The 22,268-nt window shown below is 49.6% G+C and overlaps 1 protein-coding gene across 1 annotated transcript; it reads right to left on the bottom strand.

Moving 5' to 3' along the window:
* Positions 1 to 1,352: 1,352 nt before the first annotated feature.
* LOC129715584 (cofilin-2-like) lies at positions 1,353 to 20,454 on the bottom strand. The gene is made up of 4 exons (XM_055665457.1): positions 20,282 to 20,454; positions 5,336 to 5,646; positions 3,924 to 4,000; positions 1,353 to 1,621 (listed from the first exon to the last, which is right to left on the bottom strand). The coding sequence occupies exons 1-4, from the start codon at positions 20,282 to 20,284 to the stop codon at positions 1,512 to 1,514; spliced, it is 501 nt and encodes a 166-aa protein (XP_055521432.1). The 5' UTR covers positions 20,285 to 20,454; the 3' UTR covers positions 1,353 to 1,511.
* Positions 20,455 to 22,268: the final 1,814 nt, after the last annotated feature.

A 22,268-nucleotide genomic window follows, 5' to 3' on the forward strand; every position in this document is an offset into this window, starting at 1 on the left:
GTGTCTATATGGGAGTGTGCCCGTGTTTGTGTGCGGGTGCATGTATGAGCGTGTGTGTATATGGGTGTGTGCGGGTGCATGTACCAGTGTGTGTGTGTGTGTGTGCGGGCGCGTGCATGTGCGTGTGTGTACGAGTGTATGTATGAGCGTGCGTGTGTGTGCAGGCGCGTGCATGTGTATATGTGCGTGCGTGCGTGTACGTGTGTGTGTGAGCGTGTGTATATGTGTGCGTGTGTGTACGCGTGTGAGCGTGTGTATGTATGAGCGTGCGCGTGCGTGTACGAGCGTGTGTATATGTGTGTGCGTGCGTGTGTACGTGTGTGTGTGCGTGTGTATATGTGTGCGTGCGTGTGTGTATGTGTGCGTGCGTGTGTATATGTGTGTGCGTGCGTGTGTGTACGTGTGTGTGAGCGTGTGTATATGTGTGCGCGTGTGTATATATATGTGTGTGTTTATATATATGTGTGTGTGTATAGCGTGTGTATATGTGTGTGCGTGCGTGTGTGTATGAGCGTGTGTATATGTGTGTGTGTGTATATGTGTGCGTGCGTGCGTGTGTGTACTCATGTACTCGTGCTGAACCTCCGGCTCCAGGGCGCTGGACACGTTGACCATCGGTTAAAGAGCAGTCGAGGGCCAGAGTGGAGATATTGGTCACACTTTTATTTTCGATGGTCAGAGATGCAACGTCCACATTAGTCAGGGGTTCAGATTTGAAAACTATCAACCATTCACAAGACACTGAATCCCACCACCCACTGGAGCAGCAGAAGCCCCCCCCCCCCCCCCCCCCCCCCCCCCCCCCCCCCCCCCCCCCCCCACCCCCCCCCCCCCCAGCTATTAAACCCCAATCACATTACACATGCAGTGCCCGTTTACAATGTGGACCCCCGCTGTAAATCTCGTTAAAACATTAGGAATGCTTAGAAAACACGGACCAAAATTACACATGGAACAAGAGTTCTAATTAAGGTTGGCGTGGCATCACTGGTTAGAGGAGATTGTTAAATGCTGAATACAAAGGTCTACAAAATTATCTTGGCCAGGACACAGTCCCCAGCCCAAAACCAAACCAGGGGGTGTCTAAATTACTGGGCAGAGCGGTGGATCACCCTGTCCCAAACTCGGGGAACGGTGTCGGCAACACAACAGCCACCACAGCGATATGGTTCATTTTATTTAAATACATCTTGACACCCCTCCACTAACTTGTCCAGGCTTGGGCCTGTGAACGAGTAATATCTGTCCTCGGGACTCTCCTCCCCTCCCCTCCCACACCCCCACCCACCCACCGCCCGAGGCCCCTGGTTATTGGTGTCAGGAGCCCTCTAAATAACTGGTCCCCAAATTACAGACAGACAGGATTTAATAAAAAGCAAGCATTAGAGTAGGGGAGCCAAAGACAAGTGTGGACAAACTGAAAGGGGCGTGGTAGGCCCAAAAACAAAAAATCAGAAACCCAGCACACACACAAGACGTTGGAAAGATGGATGATGGTCGTGGGGCTGGTGTTAGATGTGTCGAGACTCTACTGCCACCACATCGGAGCCCAGCTTTGCAGCCAATGATTGGATGTCGGCCAAGTCATCAAAGCCATTCACCTGCCATTCATGCTTGATGCCTGCAAGACAAACAGATCACCGTTAGGTTTCAGTCTAGGAGCAGGGAGGTTCTACTGCAGTTGTACAGGGTCTTGGTGAGACCACACCTGGAGTATTGCGTGCAGTTTTGGCCTGTTGGCCTTCATAACAAGAGGAGTTGAGTACAGGAGCAAAGAGGTCCTACTGCAGTTGTACAGGGTCTTGGTGAGACCACACCTGGAGTATTGTGTACAGTTTTGGCCTGTTGGCCTTCATAACAAGAGGAGTTGAGTACAGGAGCAAAGGAGGTCCTTCTGCAGTTGTACAGGGTCTTGGTGAGACCACACCTGGAGTATTGCGTACAGTTTTGGTCTCCTAATCTGAGGAAAGACATTCTTGCCATAGAGGATTTGAGTCTAGGAGCAGGGAGGTTCTACTGCAGTTGTACAGGGTCTTGGTGAGACCACACCTGGAGTATTGCGTACAGTTTTGGTCTCCTAATTTGAGGAAAGTCATTCTAAACGGGTCCTTTTCACAATGGCAGGCAGTGACTAGTGGGGTACCGCAAGGCTCAGTGCTGGGACCCCAGCTATTTACAATATATATTAATGATCTGGATGAGGGAATTGAAGGCAATATCTCCGAGTTTGCGGATGACACTAAGCTGGGGAGCAGTGTTAGCTGTGAGGAGGATGCTAGGAGACTGCAGGGTGACTTGGATAGGCTGGGTGAGGGGGCAAATGTTTGGCAGATGCAGTATAATGTGGATAAATGTGAGGTTATCCATTTTGGTGGCAAAAACGGGAAAGCAGACTAATATCTGAATGGTGGCCGATTGGGAAAGGGGGAGATGCAGCGAGACCTGGGTGTCATGGTACACCAGTCATTGAAGGTAGGCATGCAGGTGCAGCAGGCAGTAAAGAAAGCCAATGGTATGTTAGCTTTCATAGCAAAAGGATTTGAGTATAGGAGCAGGGAGGTTCTACTGCAGTTGTACAGGGTCTTGGTGAGACCACACCTGGAGTATTGCGTACAGTTTTTGTCTACAAATCTGAGGAAGGACATTATTGCCATAGAGGGAGTGCAGAGAAGGTTCACCAGACTGATTCCTGGGATGTCAGGACTGTCTTATGAAGAAAGACTGGATAGACTTGGTTTATACTCTCTAGAATTTAGGAGATTGAGAGGGGGATCTTATAGAAACTTACAAAATTCTTAAGGGGTTGGACAGGCTAGATGCAGGAAGATTGTTCCCGATGTTGGGGAAGTCCAGGACAAGGGGTCACAGCTTAAGGATAAGGGGGAAATCCTTTAAAACCGAGATGAGAAGAACTTTTTCACACAGAGAGTGGTGAATCTCTGGAACTCTCTGCCACAGAGGGTAGTTGAGGCCAGTTCATTTGGCTATATTTAAGAGGGAGTTAGATGTGGCCCTTGTGGCTAAGGGGATCAGGGGGTATGGAGAGAAGGCAGGTACGGGATACTGAGTTGTATGATCAGCCATGATCATATTGAATGGCGGTGCAGGCTCGAAGGGCCGAATGGCCTCTACTCCTGCACCTATTGTCTATGTTTCTATGTCTATGTTGCCATAGAGGGAGTACAGAGAAGGTTCACCAGACTGATTCCTGGGATGTCAGGACTTTCATATGAAGAAAGACTGGATAGACTCGGCTTGTACTCGCTAGAATTTAGAAGATTGAGGGGGGATCTTATAGAAACTTACAAAATTCTTAAGGGGTTGGACAGGCTATACGCAGGAAGATTGTTCCCGATGTTGGGGAAGTCCAGGACAAGGGGTCACACACACAGTTTAAGGATAAGGGGGAAGTCTTTTAGGACCGAGATGAGAAAAACATTTTTTTTCACACACAGAGAGTGGTGAATCTGTGGAATTCTCTGCCACAGAAGGTAGTTGAGGCCACACAGTTCATTGGCTATATTTAAGAGGGAGTTAGATGTGGCCCTTGTGGCTAAAGGGGTTAGGGGGTATGGAGAGAAGGCAGGGATGGGATACTGAGTTGGATGATCAGCCATGATCATATTGAATGGCGAATGGTGCAGGCTCGAAGGGCCGAATGGCCTCTACTCCTGCACCTACTGTATTTTCTATGTTTCTACGACTCGGCTATCTTTAAGAGCCCTATCTAGCTCTTTCTTGAAAGCATCCAGAGAACCTGGTGCTGGCTCGAAGGGCCGAATGGCCTCTACTCCTGCACCTATTGTCTATGTGAGAAAAGAGGAGGGAATAGTGTAGTTGGGACATGTTGGCCAGTGTGGGCAAGTTGGGCTGAAGGGCCTGTTTCCACACTGTATCTCTCTCTAACAAAGAAAGCGTTTTACCGTTAAACTTTTTGGTGACTGCATCTTTGGAGCTGGCGTAGATCAGCTTGTCGTGAATTGTGGCCCCTTCTGGACTCCTGTCAAGACAAAACAAGAATCAGGTCACACACAGACACACAGACACGCACACACAGACACACACGCACACACACACACAGACACACACACACACACACACACACACACACACATACACACACACACAGACACACACACAGACACACGCACACACACAGACACACACACACACACACACACACACACACACACACACACACACGTACACACACACACACACACACACACACACACACACACACACACACACACACACACACACACACACACACACACACACACACACAAACACCAGTCCCCTTAGTCTCAAATAGCGCAGTAATAATTGACGAGGGGCCTGTTAGCTCTCGAGGGCCTGAGTTGCAGGGAGAGGCTGGGACTCTATTCCCTGGAGCGCAGGAGGATGAGGGGGGTGATCTTATAGAGGTGTACAAAATCATGAGAGGAATAGACCGGGCAGAGTCTCTTGCCCAGAGCCGGGGAATCGAGGACCAGAGGACACACGGGTTCAAGGTGAAGGGGGAAAGATTTAACAGGGAACTTTTCCCACACAGAGGGTGGTGGGTGTATGGAACGAGCTGCCAGTTCTTCTGTCTTTCGACCCGAATCCTTCTGGAAATAGGCAACGTTTCGGGCCGAAACCCGCAAGGGTTTCGGCCCGAAACGTTGCCTATTTCCTTCGCTCCATAGATGCTGCTGCACCCGCTGAGTTTCTCCAGCTTTTTTGTGTAATCTTCGATTCTCCAGCATCTGCACAGTTCCTTCTTAAACACAGGTTTGGAGGGATATGGACCAAGCGCAGGCAGGTGGGACTAGTATCACCATATAACAATTACAGCACGGAAACAGGCCATCTCGACCCTTCTAGTCCGTGCCGAACACTTAATCTCCCCTAGTCCCATCTACCTGCGCTCAGACCATAACCCTCCATCCCCTTCCCGTCCATATAACTATCCAATTTATTTTTAAATGATAAAAACGAACCTGCCTCCACCACCTCATTCCACACCGCCACCACTCTCTGAGTAAAAAAGTTCCCCCTCATGTTCCTTCTGTCCCTTAATTCTCAAGTCATGTCCCCTTGTTTGAATCTTCCCTACTCTCAGTGGGAAAAGCTTTTCCCACGTCAACTCTGTCTATCCCTCTCATCATTTTAAAGACCTCTATCAAGTCCCCCCTTAACCTTCTGCGCTCCAAAGAATAAAGACCTAACTTGTTCAACCTACTATGGCTGGGACATGTTGGGCCGAAGGTGTCACTGTGTCACTCCATGAATAGTTCCCCTATCCTCATTGTCAAACAGGGAGAAGGCAGGAGAATATTAAAGCACGTACCAATGAATGAAGATGAGCTCCTCCTTCTTAGATTCCTTGGTCTCATAGTTTGCATCATAGATGGCATAGCAACAGCGGTCCGTGTGGAACATGCTCATGAAGTGGTCGAAGGGATTTTTGATCAGTCCCTGCTGGATATCGCCCATGAGGATCTGCCTCTCCTCGTCCAGGATGATCAGGTCCTTGGTCTTGTTGATGACCAGCATGATGGCCTTCTTCCTCTTCATAGCCTCTCCCTTGGCACACGCCTTGCGCACCTTCATGTTGGTGAAGCAGTTCACCACCTCATCGCACACTTTCACCCCGGATGCCTGTGGGGATGGAGAGAGAGGGGACAGAGAGAAAGGGAGGGAGGAGAGAAAGGGGGGAGAGGGAGAGGGAGAGAGAAAGGGGGGTAGAGAGAGAAAGGGGAGAGGGAGGGAGAGAGAGATAGAGAGAAAGTGAGAGAAGGAAAAAGAGAAAGATAATAGAGAAAGTGAGAAGGGAGAGAGAGAAAGAGAGGGAGGGGGGAGAGGGGAGGAGGGGGAGAGGGGAGGAGAGAGAGATAGAGAGAAAGAGAGAGGGAAAAAGAGAGAGAGAGAAGGAAAAAGAGAAAGATAATAGAGATAGAGAGGGGAGAGAGGGAGGAGGGGGGGCGGAGAGAGGGAGGGAGGGAGGAGAGAAGGGGAGGGAGAAAGGGGAGAGAGAAAAAGAGAATAGATAGAGAAAGAGAGTGAGAGAAAAAGAAAGATAGATAGAGAGGAAAAAAGAGAAAGATAATAGATAGAGAGGGGGGGGGGAGAGAGGAGGAGAGAGAGAGGGGGGGGGGGAGAGAGATAGAGAGTAGAGGGGGAGAGGGGGAGAGAGAGGGAGAGAGGAAGGAAAAAGAGAAAGAAAGATAGTAGAGAGGGGGGAGAGAGAGAAGGAGGGGAGATGGGGGAGGGGGAGAGAGAAAGGGGGGAGAGAGAAGGGGGAGGAGAGAGAAGGGGGAGGAGAGAGGGGGGGAGGAGGAGGGGGGGGGGGAGATAGAGGGGGGGGAGAGAGAGGAGAGAGACTCAGTTACAAGTGTAAACCAGCATATCCAAACCTAAACACTCGGAGCACATGATAATAAACGCCCAAACACCGCCTTTGGCCCACAGTGGACATTTTTGAGACGTAGATAGAGACTGTGGATTAGTGCGGGTGTCAGTGGGTATGGAGAGAAGGCAGGTACGGGATACTGAGTTGGATGATCAGCCATGATCATATTGAATGGCGAATGGTGCAGGCTCGAAGGGCCGAATGGCCTCTACTCCTGCACCTATTGTCTATGCTTCTACGAATGGGTGACGTTTCGGGTCGGGACCCTTGGGAACATCGAGGGTGGGACACACAATGCTGGAGTAACTCAGCGGGACAGGCAGCATCAAGAGGGGGTGCAGAGACGGTTCACCAGACTGATTCCTGGGATGTCAGGACTGCCTTATGAAGAAAGACTGGATAGACTTGGTTTATACTCTCTAGAATTTAGGAGATTGAGAGGGGATCTTATAGAAACTTACAAAATTTCTTAAGGGGTTGGACAGGCTAGATGCAGGAAGATTGTTCCCGATGTTGGGGAAGTCCAGGACAAGGGGTCACAGCTTAAGGATAAGGGGGAAATCCTTTAAAACCGAGATGAGAAGAACTTTTTTCACACAGAGAGTGGTGAATCTCTGGAACTCTCTGCCGCAGAGGGTAGTTGAGGCCACACAGTTCATTGGCTATATTTAAGAGGGAGTTAGATGTGGCCCTTGTGGCTAAAGGGATCAGGGGGTATGGAGAGAAGGCAGGTACGGGATACTGAGTTGGATGATCATGGTGCAGGCTTGAAGGGCCGAATGGCCTCTACTCCTGCACCTAATTTCTATGTTTCTATCAACGTTCCGGGCTGGCCCATTCCTTCTCACCAGAGATGCTGCTTCCGGTCCCGCTGAGTTACTCCAGCAGTGTGTGTGTGTGTGTGTGTGTGTGTGTGTGTGTGTGTGTGTGTGTGTGTGTGTGTGTGTGTGTGTGTGTGTGTGTGTGTGTGTGTGTGTGTGTGTGTGTGTGTGTGTGTGTGTGTGTGTGTGTGTGTGTGTGTGTGTATATATGTGTGTGTGTGTGTCTATATATATGTGTGTGTGTGTGTGTATGCGTGTGTGTGTGTATATGTGTGTGTGTGTGCGTGCATGCGTGTGTCTGAATTCGATTTAAAACCAGTCTTGCTTCCTGCCAAATTCACTTATTAAAACCGAACTAAACGTCACGGCAAAGCCTCGAAGCCTCACTGTGCCCCCATGCGCTCCCAGATGTAACTTAAGAAGCAAAGGGGGAACTCGTAACTTTAGAAGCCAGATAGATCTCGGAACGAAAGCCAGCCAGCCAGCCAGCCAGACTCGAGAGACAGTTCTCAGGCCACGCCCAGCACGAGACGATATTTTCACACAAACTCCTTATTAGGTAAAGGAATTCATGATATTTCAACTGCTCATGGTTTCGGAAAATGACTGCGACGGCTACAATCACCTCATTGTTTCCGAGGCCATTTTCCGCCAATTGCTACTCAAATTCGCAGAGACCTTTTTCCGTGGGAAGTCTCGAACCCAGTCAAAGGGGCCGCCCGTCCGGGTTCGGGATTAACCCGTTGTTTTAAGAAGGAACTGTGCAGATGCTGGAAAATCGAAGGTAGACAAAAGTATGGAGCATTAACACCTTCAGCGCCAGTGTGTGGCTTTAGGAGAGACGGCACAGAAACAGGCCCTTCGGCCCATCAAGCCCATACCAGCCAGCGATCACCCCGCACACCAACGCCATGCGACAATTCTACAGACAACAGGTGCAGGAGTAGAGGCCATTCGGCCCTATTCGAGCCAGCACCGCACCGCCATTCAATGTGATCATGGGCTGATCATCCCCAATCAGTACCCCGTTCCTGCCTTCTCCCCTGACTCCGCTACCTTTAAGAGCCCTATCTAGTTCTCTCTTGAAAGCATCCAGAGAACCCGCATCTGGGGCAGAGAATTCCACAGACTCACAACTCTCTGTGTGAGAAAAAGTGTTTCCTCGTCTCAGTTCGAAATGGCTTACACCTTATTGTGTGTGTGTGTGTGTGTGTGTGTGTGTGTGTGTGTGTGAGTGTGTGTGTGTGTGAGTGTGTGTGGCAGAGAATTCCACAGACTCACACTCTCTGTGAGAAAAAGTGTTTCCTCGTCTCAGTTCGAAATGGCTTACCCCTTATTGTGTGTGTGTCTGTCTGTGTGTGTGTGTGTGTGTGTGTGTGTGTGTGTGTGTGTGTGAGAGTGTGTGCGTGTATGTGTGTGAGTGTGTGTGTGCGTGTGAGGTGAGTGTGTGTGTACGTGTGTGTGTGAGTGAGTGTGTGTACGTGTGTGTGTGTGTGTGTGGCCCCCTGCTTCTGGACACCCCCCCTCCCCTCCCAACATGGGGAACATGTTCCCTGCCTCTCGTGTGTCCAAGCCCTTAACAATCCGAGGCAGCGAATTTTGCAGAAGCCAATTTAACCTGTAGCTCTTTGTGGAGTGTGGAAGGAAACTGGAGCAAACCCCACGTGGGAGAACATGCAAACTCCGCGCAGACAGCACCCGTGGTCAGGATGGAACCCGGGTCTCTGGCGCAGTGAGACAGTTTACCCTCCTACCATACGGGAGGTGCTACAAGGAGAGACACTCCTCCCACCATGTCACAAATAGATTTAGATATCGCCCAGATTCTCTGTCGCTCTTCCAGGGAGATGCTAACTGCATTTCGTTGTCTGTGTACTGTACACGGCACAGAATCTGAATCAGAAACAGATATACATGGCATAGAATAGAAACATAGAAATTAGGTGCAGGAGTAGAGGCCATTCGGCCCTTCGAGCCTGCACCATTCGCCATTCAATATGATCATGGGCTGATCATCCAACTCAGTATCCCGTACCTGCCTTCTCTCCATACCCCCTGATCCCCTTAGCCACAAGGGCCACATCTAACTCCCTCTTAAATATAGCCAATGAACTGTGGCCTCAACTACCCTCTGTGGCAGAGAATTCCAGAGATTCACCACTCTCTGTGTGAAAAAAAGTTCTTCTCATCAGATTCAGATTCAGATTCAATTTTAATTGTCATTGTCAGTGTACAGTACAGAGACAACGAAATGCATTCTCATCTCGGTTTTAAAGGATTTCCCCCTTATCCTTAAGCTGTGACCCCTTGTCCTGGACTTCCCCAACATCGGGAACAATCTTCCTGCATCTAGCCTGTCCAACCCCTTAAGAATTTTGTAAGTTTCTATAAGAATGGGAGGCCCGAGGCAAGGGTGTGGCTTCCTCGAGCACCCTAATGCCTAGTGCCGACTGGCAGACAGCCACAGGCAAGAGTCATAAGTGCAGACACATTTTAATCACCAAATCCTCCCAAATCGACGTAAACCGCAGAAAATCAGCACCTCCCTGGTCCCCACCACATGTCCTGTGTCCATTACAGACAGAGTTTGTACCCACAGTCCTAGCCCGGCTGTTCCAAACTTAGAGGCGATTTTTAAGTAAGACTGGCTGTACACACACACACACAATTTACACTCGTCCCAAGCCAATTAGCCTAGACTTGGGAGGAAACTAGAGCACCCGGCGAAAACCCACGGGTGAGAACAGGCAAACTCCACACAGACAGCACCCGTGGTCAGAGGAAGGACATTATCATATGAGGGAGTTAGATGTGGCCCTTGTGGCTAAGGGGATCAGGGGGTATGGAGAGAAGGCAGGTACGGGATACTGAGTTGGATGATCAGCCATGATCATATTGAATGGCGGTGCAGGCTCGAAGGGCCGAATGGCCTACTCCTGCACCTAATTTCTATGTTTCTATTATTGCCATAGAGGGAGTGCAGAGACGGTTCACCAGACTGATTCCTGGGATGGCAGGACTGTCTTATGAAGAAAGACTGGATAGACTTGGTTTATACTCTCTAGAATTTAGGAGATTGAGGGGGGATCTTATAGAAACTTACAAAATTCTTAAGGGGTTGGACAGGCTAGATGCAGGAAGATTGTTCCCGATGTTGGGGAAGTCCAGGACAAGGGGTCACAGCTTAAGGATAAGGGGGAAATCCTTTAAAACCGAGATGAGAAGAACTTTTTTTCACACAGAGAGTGGTGAATCTGTGGAACTCTCTGCCACAGAGGGTAGTTGAGGCCACAGTTCATTGGCTATATTTAAGAGGGAGTTAGATGTGACCCTTGAGGCTAAAGGGATCAGGGGGTATGGAGAGAAGGCAGGTAAGGATACTGAGTTGGATGATCAGCCATGATCATATCGAATGGCGAATGGTGCAGGTTCGAAGGGCCTTTGCCAGGCTGTCCTGATTTCCCCAACGAGACTCTCGTTCCCTGTGGCTGGTTCCGGCTGCCAGAATCCGGAACGCCGCCAGTCTAGTTGCACCCTCGTCTATTTTTAAAACGGCAGCTGATGCAGGAGGGCAGACTCATTGCACTGCGTTTAGTGCGGATGTCAGGGGAGAATGTGGAGAAGGCAGGAGAATGGGGTTAGGAGGGAGAGATAGATCAGCCGTGATTGAATGGCAGAGTGGGCCGAATGGCCTAATTCTGCTCCTATAATTTGACCATGTATCTGTACACTGTGGACGGCTCGATTGTAGCAGTTAGCAATCTCATAGAGGTGTATAAAATCATGAGAGGAATAGATCGGGTAGATGCACAGAGTCTCTTGCCCAGAGTAGGGGAATCGAGGACCAGAGGTGTAATTCTTAGCAATTCATACAGTTTCGAGGGTTTTAAGTTTGCCCCCCCCCCCCGACATAATCATAGAAACATAGACAATAGGTGCAGGAGTAGAGGCCATTCGGCCCTTCGAGCCTGCACCATTCGCCATTCGATACGAGTTTGTCAGAGTCTGAAACCCTTTGAGAATAGGGAAGATTCAAACAAGAGGACATGACTTCAGAATTAAGGGACAGAAGTTTAGGGGTAACATGAGGGGAGACTTCTTTACTCAGAGAGTGGTAGCGGTGTGGAATGAGCTCCCAGTGGAAGTGGTGGAGGCAGGTTCATTGGTATCATTTAAAAATAAATTGGATAGGCATATGGATGAGAAGGGAATGGAGGGTTATGGTATGAGTGCAGGCAGGTGGGACTAAGGGGGAAAAAAAATTTGTTCGGCACAGACTTGTGGGGCCGAGATGGACTGTTTCCGTGCTGTAATTGTTATATGGTTATATGGTTAAGGTGTGATCATGGCTGATCATCCCCAATCAGTACCCCGTTCCTGCCTTCTCCCCATATCCTTAAGGGGTTGGACAGGCTAGATGCAGGAAGATTGTTCCCGATGTTAGGGAAGTCCAGGACAAGGGGTCACAGCTTAAGGATAAAGGGGAAATCCTTTAAAACCGAGATGAGAAGAACTTTTTTTCACGCAGAGAGTGGTGAATCTCTGGAACTCTCTGCCACAGAGGGTAGTTGAGGCCAGTTCATTGGCTATATTTAAGAGGGAGTTAGATGTGGCCCTTGTGGCTAAGGGGATCAGGGGGTATGGAGAGAAGGCAGGTACGGGATACCGAGTTGGATGATCAGCCATGATCATATTGAATGGCGGTGCAGGCTCGAAGGGCCGAATGGCCTCTACTCCTCCACCTAATTTCTATGTTTCTATGTTTCTAGGTGAAGGGGGAAAGATTTAACAGGAACATTTCCACACAGAGGGTGGTGGGTGTATGGAACGAGCTGCCGGAGGAGGTAGTTGAGGCTGGGGCTATCCCAACGTTTAAGAAACAGGGACATGGGTAGGACAGGTTTGGAGGGATATGGACCAAACGCGGGCAGGTGGGACTAGTGTAGATGGGACATTGTTGGCTGGTATGGGCAAGTTGGGCCGAAGGGCCTGTTTGCACATGAGGAAAAGCTTCATCGCAAACATAAAACCCTCGAAACTGTATGAATTGCTAAGAAATTAAAACGCAGGCTCAGCAAAAACAGCCCGAAAGATAAATAACAAAAGAATTAGAATGGAACAAAAAGTTGCCGTGGATATTTTAAAAGGGTGAAGCAACAAGGAAGGGCATTGTGTCTTTAGAGAGAGAGTCTGGGGGAATGAATGGAAAAATAAGGAGATTAAAATCGAACATTTGTGTTTGAGAAGGAACTGTGCAGATGCTGGAAAATGGAAAATGCTGGAGAAACTCAGCAGGTGCGGGAGGATCTATGGAGCGAAGGAAATAGGCAACGTTTCGGGGCCGAAACCCCTGGTTCGATCCTGACTACGGGCACAGGATCTGAACTTTCTCCCCGTGACCTGCGTGAGTTTTCTCCGACATCTTCAGTTTCCTCCCACACTCCAGGTTTTTATTTTTGGGTCAATTAGCTCGGTATAAAGGGGCATTGTGTGCTGGGATCGCTGGTCATAGAAACACAGACAATAGGTGCTGGAGTAGAGGCCATTCGGCCCTTCGAGCCTGCACCGTTCGCCATTCGATATGATCATCTTCTCTAAGGTAGACAAAAGTGCTGGAGGAACTCAGCGGGTGCAGCAGCATCTATGTGGAGCAAAGGAAATAGGCAACGTTTCGGGCCGAAACCCTTCCGGGTATTTCCAGAAGGATTTCAGGCCCGAAACGTTGCCTATTTCCTGGATTTCGGCCCGAAACGTTGCCTATTTCCAGAGGATTTTGGCCCAAAACGTTGCCTATTTCCAGAGGATTTTGGCCCAAAACGTTGCCTATTTCCAGAGGGATTTTGGCCCGAAACGTTGCCTATTTCCAGAAGGATTTTGGCCCGAAACGTTGCCTATTTCCAGAAGGATTTCAGGCCCAAAACGTTGCCTATTTCCAGAAGGATTTCGGGCCCGAAACGTTGAATTTCCAGAAAGATTTTGGCCCGAAACGTTGCCTATTTCCAGAAGGATTTTGGCCCAAAACGTTGCCTATTTCCAGAAGGATTTCAGGCCCGAAACGTTGCCTATTTCCAGAAGGATTTCGGGCCCGAAACATTGAATTTCTAGAAGGATTTTGGCCCGAAACGCTGCCTATTTCCAGAAGGATTTTGGGTCAGAAACGTTGCCTATTTCCAGAAGGATTTCGGGCCCGAAACGTTGCCTATTTCCAGAAGGATTTTGGGTCCGAAACGTTGCCTATTTCCTTCGCTCCATAGATGCTGCTGCTGCTGCACCCGCTGAGTTTCTCCAGCACTTTTGTCTACCTTACAGAAGCTGAGAATCGGAAGGGAGGAAAATAAACCTATCCCTGGGGGGGAAAAGCAGAACTCAAGACCGTTGGGGGGTTGTCAATTGAGCCACAAAGGGCCTCTTCATCTGCCGATACAGGCAGGCTTGATATGTTATCCTGTTTGCAAAATTCCTTTCCGTTAATTGGAAAATAATAATTGCGCCTCCCCAGTTAAGACAACGGGAGTCCAGACCATTAGCTCATCCGCCACGAGGTAAAAAAACTATTAAAGGAGGGCAGCAGTCACTGCGTCACAGAGCAAAGAGGCCCGGTTCGATTCCGACCTCTGATAATCGGTGTAGAGATTACACATCCTTCCTGTGAAACGTGTGTGGGTTTCCTCCAGGTGCCCTGATTTCCTCCCACGCTGCCAAGGACGTGAGGGCGTGTAGTTTAAACGCACTCCGAACTGCCCCGAAGGCATCTTTTTTCCGATGCAAGCTAGACTTAGCGGAAGAGAACCTCAAGAGAAAAGTTACAGCGGTATTCAAAGTGCTGGAGCGGGTCAGGCAGCATCTGTGGAGAACATGGGTAGGTGACGTTTCACAGAGTGCTGGAGTAACTCAGCGGGTCAGGCAGCATCTATGGAGCTAAGGAAATAGGCAACGTTTCGGGCCGAAACCCTTCCGGGTTTCGGCCCAAAACGTTGCCTATTTCCAGAAGGATTTTGGCCCGAAACGTTGCCTATTTCCAGAAGGATTTTGGGCCCGAAACGTTGCCTATTTCCAGAAGGATTTTGGCCCGAAACGTTGCCTATTTCCAGAAGGATTTTGGGCCCGAAACGTTGCCTATTTCCTTCGCTCCATAGATGCTGCTGCACCATAACTCAGCGGGTCAGGCAGCATCTGTGGAGAACATGGATAGGTGACGTTTCACAGAGTGCTGGAGTAACTCAGCGGGTCAGGCAGCATCTGTGGAGAACATGGATAGGTGACGTTTCACAGAGTGCTGGAGTAACTCAGCGGGTCAGGCAGCATCTGTGGAGAACATGGATAGGTGACGTTTCACAGAGTGCTGGAGTAACTCAGCGGGTCAGGCAGCATCTGTGGAGAACATGGATAGGTGACGTTTTGGGTCGGGGCCTGAAATCTAAAGATCATGGTTGACCAGGCTGTTGTTTTTACCCAACACACGGTGTGAGGAGATGGGGAAACACAAAGACACTGGGCAGACCACATCTGCAGTCCAGAGCTGTGGTTCCCTAAATCCACAGGGCTACAGGCCTCAATGGGATGGACAGGCATGGCTTGTACCCAAGAAACATTCTCGAGAGGGGCAAGAGGGTGGTGTGGTGTGGTGTAGTGGTTACATTACGGGACTAGCAACCAGTGATGCAGGGGACGTGTGTTCGAATCCCAGCAGGGCAGTATTTAACCTGAAGGCACAACAGGATTGATCCCTGGGATGGCGGGACTGTCATATGAGGAAAGATTGAAAAGACTAGGCTTGTATTCACTGGAGTTTAGAAGGATGAGGGGGGGGGCTTATAGAAACATATAAAATTATAAAAGGACTGGACAAGCTAGATGCAGGAAAAATGTTCCCAATGTTGGGCGAGTCCAGAACCAGGGGCCACACACACAGTCTTAGAATAAACGGGAGGTCATTTAAGACTGAGGTGAGGAAAAAAAATTTCACCCAGAGAGTTGTGTGAATTTGTGGAATTCCCTGCCACAGAGGGCAGTGGAGGCCAAGTCACTGGATGGATTTAAGAGAGAGTTAGATAGAGCTCTAGGGGCTAGTGGAGTCAAGGGATATGGGGAGAAGGCAGGCACGGGTTATTGATAGGGGACGATCAGCCATGATCGCAATGAATGGCGAATGGTGCTGGCTCGAAGGGCCGAATGGCCTCCTCCTGCACCTATTGTCTGTGTTTCTAAGCTACAGATGCTGGTTTACTCCGAATAAAACAAAGTCCCGGAGGAGGACTGGAGAAGGTGGATGTGGACAGCAATGAGGCAAAGGAACTGCAGATGCTGGAATCTCAAGGGTTGGAAAACACAATGTGCTGGAGGAACTCAGGCCACGTCTGAGGGGTTGGACAGGCTAGATGCAGGAAGATTGTTCCTGATGTTGGGGAAGTCCAGGACACAGTTTAAGGATAAGAGGGAAATCTTTTAGGACCGAGATGAGAAAAAACATTTTTTTTCACACACACACAGAGAGTGGTGAATCTGTGGAATTCTCTGCCACAGAAGGTAGTTGAGGCCACACAGTTCATTGGCTATATTTAAGAGGGAGTTAGATGTGGCCCTTGTGGCTAAAGGGATCAGAGGTTGAGGCCACAGTTCATTGGCTATATTTAAGAGGGAGTTAGATGTGGCCCTTGTGGCTAAAGGGATCAGAGGTTGAGGCCACACAGTTCATTGGCTATATTTAAGAGGGAGTTAGATGTGGCCCTTGTGGCTAAAGGGATCAGGGGGTATGGAGAGAAGGCAGGTACAGGATACTGAGTTGGATGATCAGCCATGATCATATTGAATGGCGAATGGTGCAGGCTCGAAGGGCCGAATGGCCTCCACTCCTGCACCTGTTGTCTATGTTTCTGTGCAGAGAGATGGCGAAAGAGAGTGAGGATGTAGAAAGAGGCAGAGAGAGGGGGGAGAGAGGGGAGAGGGGGAGAGGGGGGAGGGGGAGGGAGGGGGGGGGGAGAGGGGGAGAGGGAGGGGGAGGGGGAGGGGGGAGAGGGGGGAAGGGACGGAAGGAGAGGGAGGGAGGGAGGGGGAGAGAGGAGGAGGGAGAGGGAGGGGGGAGAGGGAGGAAGAGAGGAAGAGAGGGAGAGAGGGAGAGAGAGACACTATCTCTTGTGGGAAGTGAAAAATAAATATCACACCTTACAAATATGCGGCTGCCCATTTAAAGGCAAAAAGAGACCAATATTCCTCAAAGAACTCTTCCTCAAAGAACAATGAACAGGGAAAAAATAAATCTCTTTTAAAAATCTGGATTGGAATCAGATGGGCACGAGGATTAGTTATTTAAGACGGGTTGCGGCAATATTTTCCCCTCGTACGTTAATAAATCTCAAGAATCCTGTTCCTCGGCGCAAACACATTCTTGCTTTGTTTCGACATGCAAGGGTGAGATGAAAAATGGGGCTGGAGCAGGCTAAACGTTTTTTATACGGAGGCAAGGCAGGGAGACGTGGGTGGGGTATGGTGGCCTACATTTTACACTCAGGCCAGTCGAGAGAAGGATCTCGACCCAACACGTCACCAGACCCTTCTCTCCAGAGATGCTGCCCATCCCGCTCCAGCGGAGTTTGCATCTATCGCTAATACTCCACGGAATGCAAGCTGTCAAGAACGGTTCTCTTGTTAACCATTTAGTATCCGCAGCCTGTTCCTTGTACGATCTCCACTAACTAGCATAGCGCTGGCTCGCATCGTGATATTGAAGGCTGTGAGCTGTTACGAGGAGAGGTTAGACACAAAATGCTGGCGTGACTCAGCATCGCCGGAGAAGGAGAATGGGGCGAGGTTTCGGGTCACCAGCCTGCTTCAGATTGTGAAGAGGCAAGGCAGGCGGAAGAACGTGGGGTTGAGAGGGAAAGATAGATCTGCCATGATTTAATGCATCGGAGGGAACTGCAGAGGCTGGTTTACACGGAAGGCACAAAATGGTGGGGGGAAACTCAGCCGGAGGGAGGGAGGGGGGGCCAAAATGCTCGCAAAATGCGGTCTTACGGGATTGAACCTCAGTGCAGCCAGTAAATGGGACAAAGCAGTGAAAAATAGACCAATAAGAGGAAAAATACACTGGGGGGGGGGAAGAGTGCAAATGGTTAAAACAGTGGCTACTAAAAGCTCTGGAGAGAAGGTGTTTAAGAAGGAACTGTGCAGATGCTGGAGTAACTCAGCGGGTCAGGCAGCATCTATGGAGCTAAGGAAATAGGCAACGTTTCGGGCCGAAACCCTTCCGGGTTTCGGCCCGAAACGTTGCCTATTTCCAGAAGGATTTCGGCCCCGAAACGTTGCCTATTTCCTTCGCTCCATAGATGCTGCTGCACCATAACTCAGCGGGTCAGGCAGCATCTGTGGAGAACATGGATAGGTGACGTTTTGGGTCAGGGCCCGAATTCTAAAGATCATGGTTGACCAGGCTGTTCGGCCCGAAACGTTGCCTATTTCCAGAAGGATTCGGGTCGAAAGACAGAAGAATCCCCCCCCCCCATCTTCCTCCTCCTCCTCTCCAGAGATGCTGCCTGACTGGCTGAGATTCTGCGCCTATCTTCAGCCCAGCCATGATTGAATGGTGGAGATGGACTGAAGGGCCTGATTCTCAAGTCAAGTTTATTTTGTCACATACACATACGAGATGTGCAGTGAAATGAAAGTGGCAATGCTCGCGGACTTTTGTGCAAAAGACAAACAACAAAACAAATTATAAACACAATCATAACACACATATTCTGCACCTAGACCGACCGCCAGCTGCTGCCCCCTCACTGCCCCACTCGTAGCTCGTGCCCAGCATGGACGTGATGGGCAGAAGGGCCGTTTCCCATGCGGTCTGACTCAGGAAATCAGCTGGCAAAATGGGATTGAACCTCAGTGCAACCAGTAAATGGGGCAAAGCAGTGAAAAATAGACCAATAAAAGGAAAAATACACTGTGGGGGGAGGGGGGAGTGCAAATGGTTAAAACAATGGCTACTAACAGCTCTGGAGAGAAGGTGTTTAAGAAGGAACTGTGCAGATGCTGGAAAATCAAAGGTACACATAAAAGCTGGAGAAACTGGTGATGTTTCACAGAGTGCTGGAGTAACTCAGCGGGTCAGGCAGCATCTATGGAGCGAAGGAAATAGGCAACGTTTCGGGCCAAAACCCTTCCGGGTTTCGGCCCGAAACGTTGCCTATTTCCAGAAGGATTCGGGTCGAAAGACAGAAGAAACCCCCCCCCCATCTTCCTCCTCTCCAGAGATGTTGTGCCTATCTTCAGCCATGATTGAATGGTGGAGATGGGCTGAATGGCCTGATTCTGCACCTAGACCGACCGCCACCTGCTGCCCCCTCACTGCCCCACTCGTAGCTCGTGCCCAGCATGGACGTGATGGGCAGAAGGACCGTTTCACACAGAGAGTGGTGAATCTCTGGAACTCTCTGCCACAAAGGGTAGTTGAGGCCAGTTCATTGGCTATATTTAAGAGGGAGTTAGATGTGGCCCTTGTGGCCAAGGGGATCAGAGGGTATGGAGAGAAGGCAGGTACGGGATACTGAGTTGGATGATCAGCCATGATCATATTGAATGGCGGTGCAGGCTCGAAGGGCCGAATGACCTCTACTCCTGCACCTAATTTCTATGTTTCTATGTTTCCCATGCGGTCTGACTCAGGAAATCAGCTGGCAAAATGGGATTGAACCTCAGTGCAACCAGTAAATGGTGCAAAGCAGTGAAAAATAGACCAATAAGAGGAAAAATACACTGTGGGGGGGAGAGTGCAAATGGTTAAAACAGTGGCTACTCAAAAGCTTACAGGAAGGAACAGGTTGCAACATCTTCAGGCAAACCATAAAAAATTGAGCCATTAATCAAATAATGCAAGAATGCAGGAAATAACGGGGTTTGAGAAGAGAAAGGGTGTTGGGGAAATTGAAGGGTGGGGCCGGGGCGCTCAAACGGAAAAAAAAAAAAAAATTTTGTTGCTGAGATTATATATATTGTGAACACACACACACAACAACAACAAAAATGCAACAACACATTCAAACCAAAAATGCGACCGACCGACCGACGGCGGGGAAAAACAGCGAGGGTGGGGGAGGGTGGAGGCGAAACAAGGAATTTATCTCCTGGGGGTTTGGAACGCGGACCGGGTAGGGTGTGTGGGGTGTATGTGTGTGTGTGTGTGTGTGGGGCCCGCGCGCAGGGGCGGGGGGGGGGGGGGGGGGAGAGAGAGATTAGTGCGCGCGGGTGAGGGGGTGATGAAGTAGTCCCGGGGCCTCATCACCCCACGCTGAGTGGAGGGGGGGGACTAAATTGGGGGCGAGCGGGGGATTCAATTGTGTCCCTCCGCGCGGCGGCCTAACGGAGAGATTAGTTGCGCGCGGGTGAGGGGGGTGATGAAGTAGTAGTCCCGGGCCTCATCACCCCTCCCTCACTATGGGGGGGGACTCAATTGTGTCCCTCCGCGGCGGCCTAACGGAGAGATTAGTACGCGCGGGGTGAGGGGGTGATGACGTACTCCCGGGGCTTCATCACCCCTCGCTGAGTATGGGGGGGGTTCAACTGTGTCCCTCCGCGGCGGCCTAACGGAGAGATTAGTACGCGCGGGTAAAAGAGATGGGGGGGGGATGACGTAATCCGTGGGGGGGGCTTCATGTAGAGTGGGGGAGGGGGGGATGACGTAATCCGGGGGGGGGGGCTTCATGTAGAGAGAGTGGGGGATGACGTAATCCGGGGGGCTTCTTGTAGAGTGGGGGGAGGGGGAGAGGGAGAGAGGGAGAGATTAGTGCGCGCGGGTGAGGAGGGGATGAGGGGGCTTCATCACCCCCTCACTGTATGGGGGGAGAGAGGGGATCGATAGTGTCCCTCCGCGGCATAAAGGCCCCCCCACCCGCCGTCCCTCAGGGTCGCCATTTTAAAGGGAGCGCTTCCCTTTCTTCCCCGACCACCACACACACACATGCACGGGGTCTCCCTCCCGCCTCGCCCCACATTCCGCAGGGGCTCCCCGCCGTCCACCCAACACGACGACGACGACGGACACGACGACGACCAAAGGCCTCGGGCCTACCATGGCGGCTGGATCTACGCTGCTGCTTTCTTCTGCTTCTCTCCCCCTTCCCGACGACGAAACAGACCGCTCGCTGGCTGGCTCGACAGGAAACTGTGTGTGTGCTCGGTGTCGACCCTCTACAGTCCGGGGAGAGGAAGAAAAAAATCACCACACACACAACACGAAACTCCGCCTATCCTTTACCGTTATTAACAAAAGGGAGGAGGCGAGGGAGGAGCCTGCCCACCTAGGCCTCGGCCTTACATACATACATCCACCCAAGCAAAGATCTTACAGCGAATAATTGTAATTGTAAATCTTTATTGTCATTTCCTGAGTATTCGCATACTCGGAGGAAACAAAAAAAACGTTTCTCAACCAGTGTCCATTCAGTTTTCGTTACAAAATAAATAGCAATTAAAGTGCTTTTGCTGTGTCGGCTCCGAGATTGTGGAATGTATTCAGATTCAGATTCAATTTTAATTGTCATTGTCAGTGTACAGTACAGAGACAACGAAATTGCCTCTGCACGTTAAACAGGCCCCTTCTCTAGCTGTTTTTTAAATCACTCCTGAAGACATATCTATTCTCCGTGGCCTTTGTAGACCAGTGAGGTGTCGAATTGTTTATTAACGTTATTTGCTTGGTTTTGCTGCGTTGTTCGTACTTGCGTTTTATGTTTTTTAATTTATTGTTTGGATTTTTGTATGTAATTTATGCGCCTCGTGTTAGTTGTATGTTCTGTTGTTCTGCCTGTTTTATGATGTCTTGCTTGTTTTCTTTTTTCTGTACAGCACTTTGGTCAGCTTTGGTTGTTTTTAAGGTGCTTAACAAATAAAGTTATTATTATTATTATTATTAAAAATACATGTCATGAACAATTTAACCCTCTAATAACATTCAATAACATTCAACAGCCGTTCCGATCTTTGCACCCAAGATTCAAGTCGAGTCAAGTTGATTTGATTGCATTTCGTTGTCAATGCATTTCGTTGTCTCTGTACTGGAGTTTGGTGTACAATTTTGCTCGCCCAATTATAGGAAGGATGTCAACAAAATAGAGAGAGTACAGAGGAGATTTACTAGAATGTTGCCTGGGTTTCAACAACTAAGTTACAGAGAAAGGTTGAACAAGTTAGGGCTTTATTCTTTGGAGCGCAGAAGGTTAAGGGGGACTTGATAGAGGTTTTTTAAATGATGAGAGGGATAGACAGAGTTGATGTGGACAAGCTTTTCCCTTTGAGAATAGGGAAGATTCAAACAAGAGGACATGACTTCAGAATTAACATAGAAACAGAGAAATTAGGTGCAGGAGTAGAGGCCATTCGGCCCTTCGAGCCTGCACCGCTGATCATCCAACTCAGTATCCAACTCAGTATCCCATCCCTGCCTTCTCCATACCCCCTGATCCCCCTTAGCCACAAGGGCCACATCTAACTCCCTCTTAAATATAGCCAATGAACTGTGGCCTCGACTACCCTCTGTGGCAGAGAGTTCCAGAGATTCACCACTCTCTGCGTGAAAAAAGTTCTTCTCCTCTCGGTTTTAAAGGATTTCCCCTTTATCCTTAAGCTGTGACCCCTTGTCCTGGACTTCCCTAACATCGGGAACAATCTTCCTGCATCTAGCCTGTCCAACCCCTTAAGAATTTTGGGACAGAAGTTTAGGGGTAATATGAGGGGGAACTTCTTTACGCAGAGAGTGGTAGCGGTGTGGAATGAGCTCCCAGTGGAAGTGGTGGAGGCAGGTTCATTGGTATCATTTAAAAATAAATTGGATAGGCATATGGATGAGAAGGGAATGGAGGGTTATGGTATGAGTGCAGGCAGGTGGGACTAAGGGGAAATAAATTTGTTCGGCACGGACTTGTAGGGCCGAGATGGCCTGTTTCCGTGCTGTAATTGTTATATGGTTATATGGTTAATAAGATCTTTGCACCCAAGATTCAAGTCGAGTCAAGTTGATTTGATTGCATTTCGTTGTCACTGCATTTCGTTGCCTCTGT

The sequence above is a fragment of the Leucoraja erinacea genome, unplaced genomic scaffold, assembly GCF_028641065.1.
Source record: "Leucoraja erinacea ecotype New England unplaced genomic scaffold, Leri_hhj_1 Leri_1266S, whole genome shotgun sequence".
NCBI lineage: Eukaryota > Metazoa > Chordata > Chondrichthyes > Rajiformes > Rajidae > Leucoraja > Leucoraja erinaceus.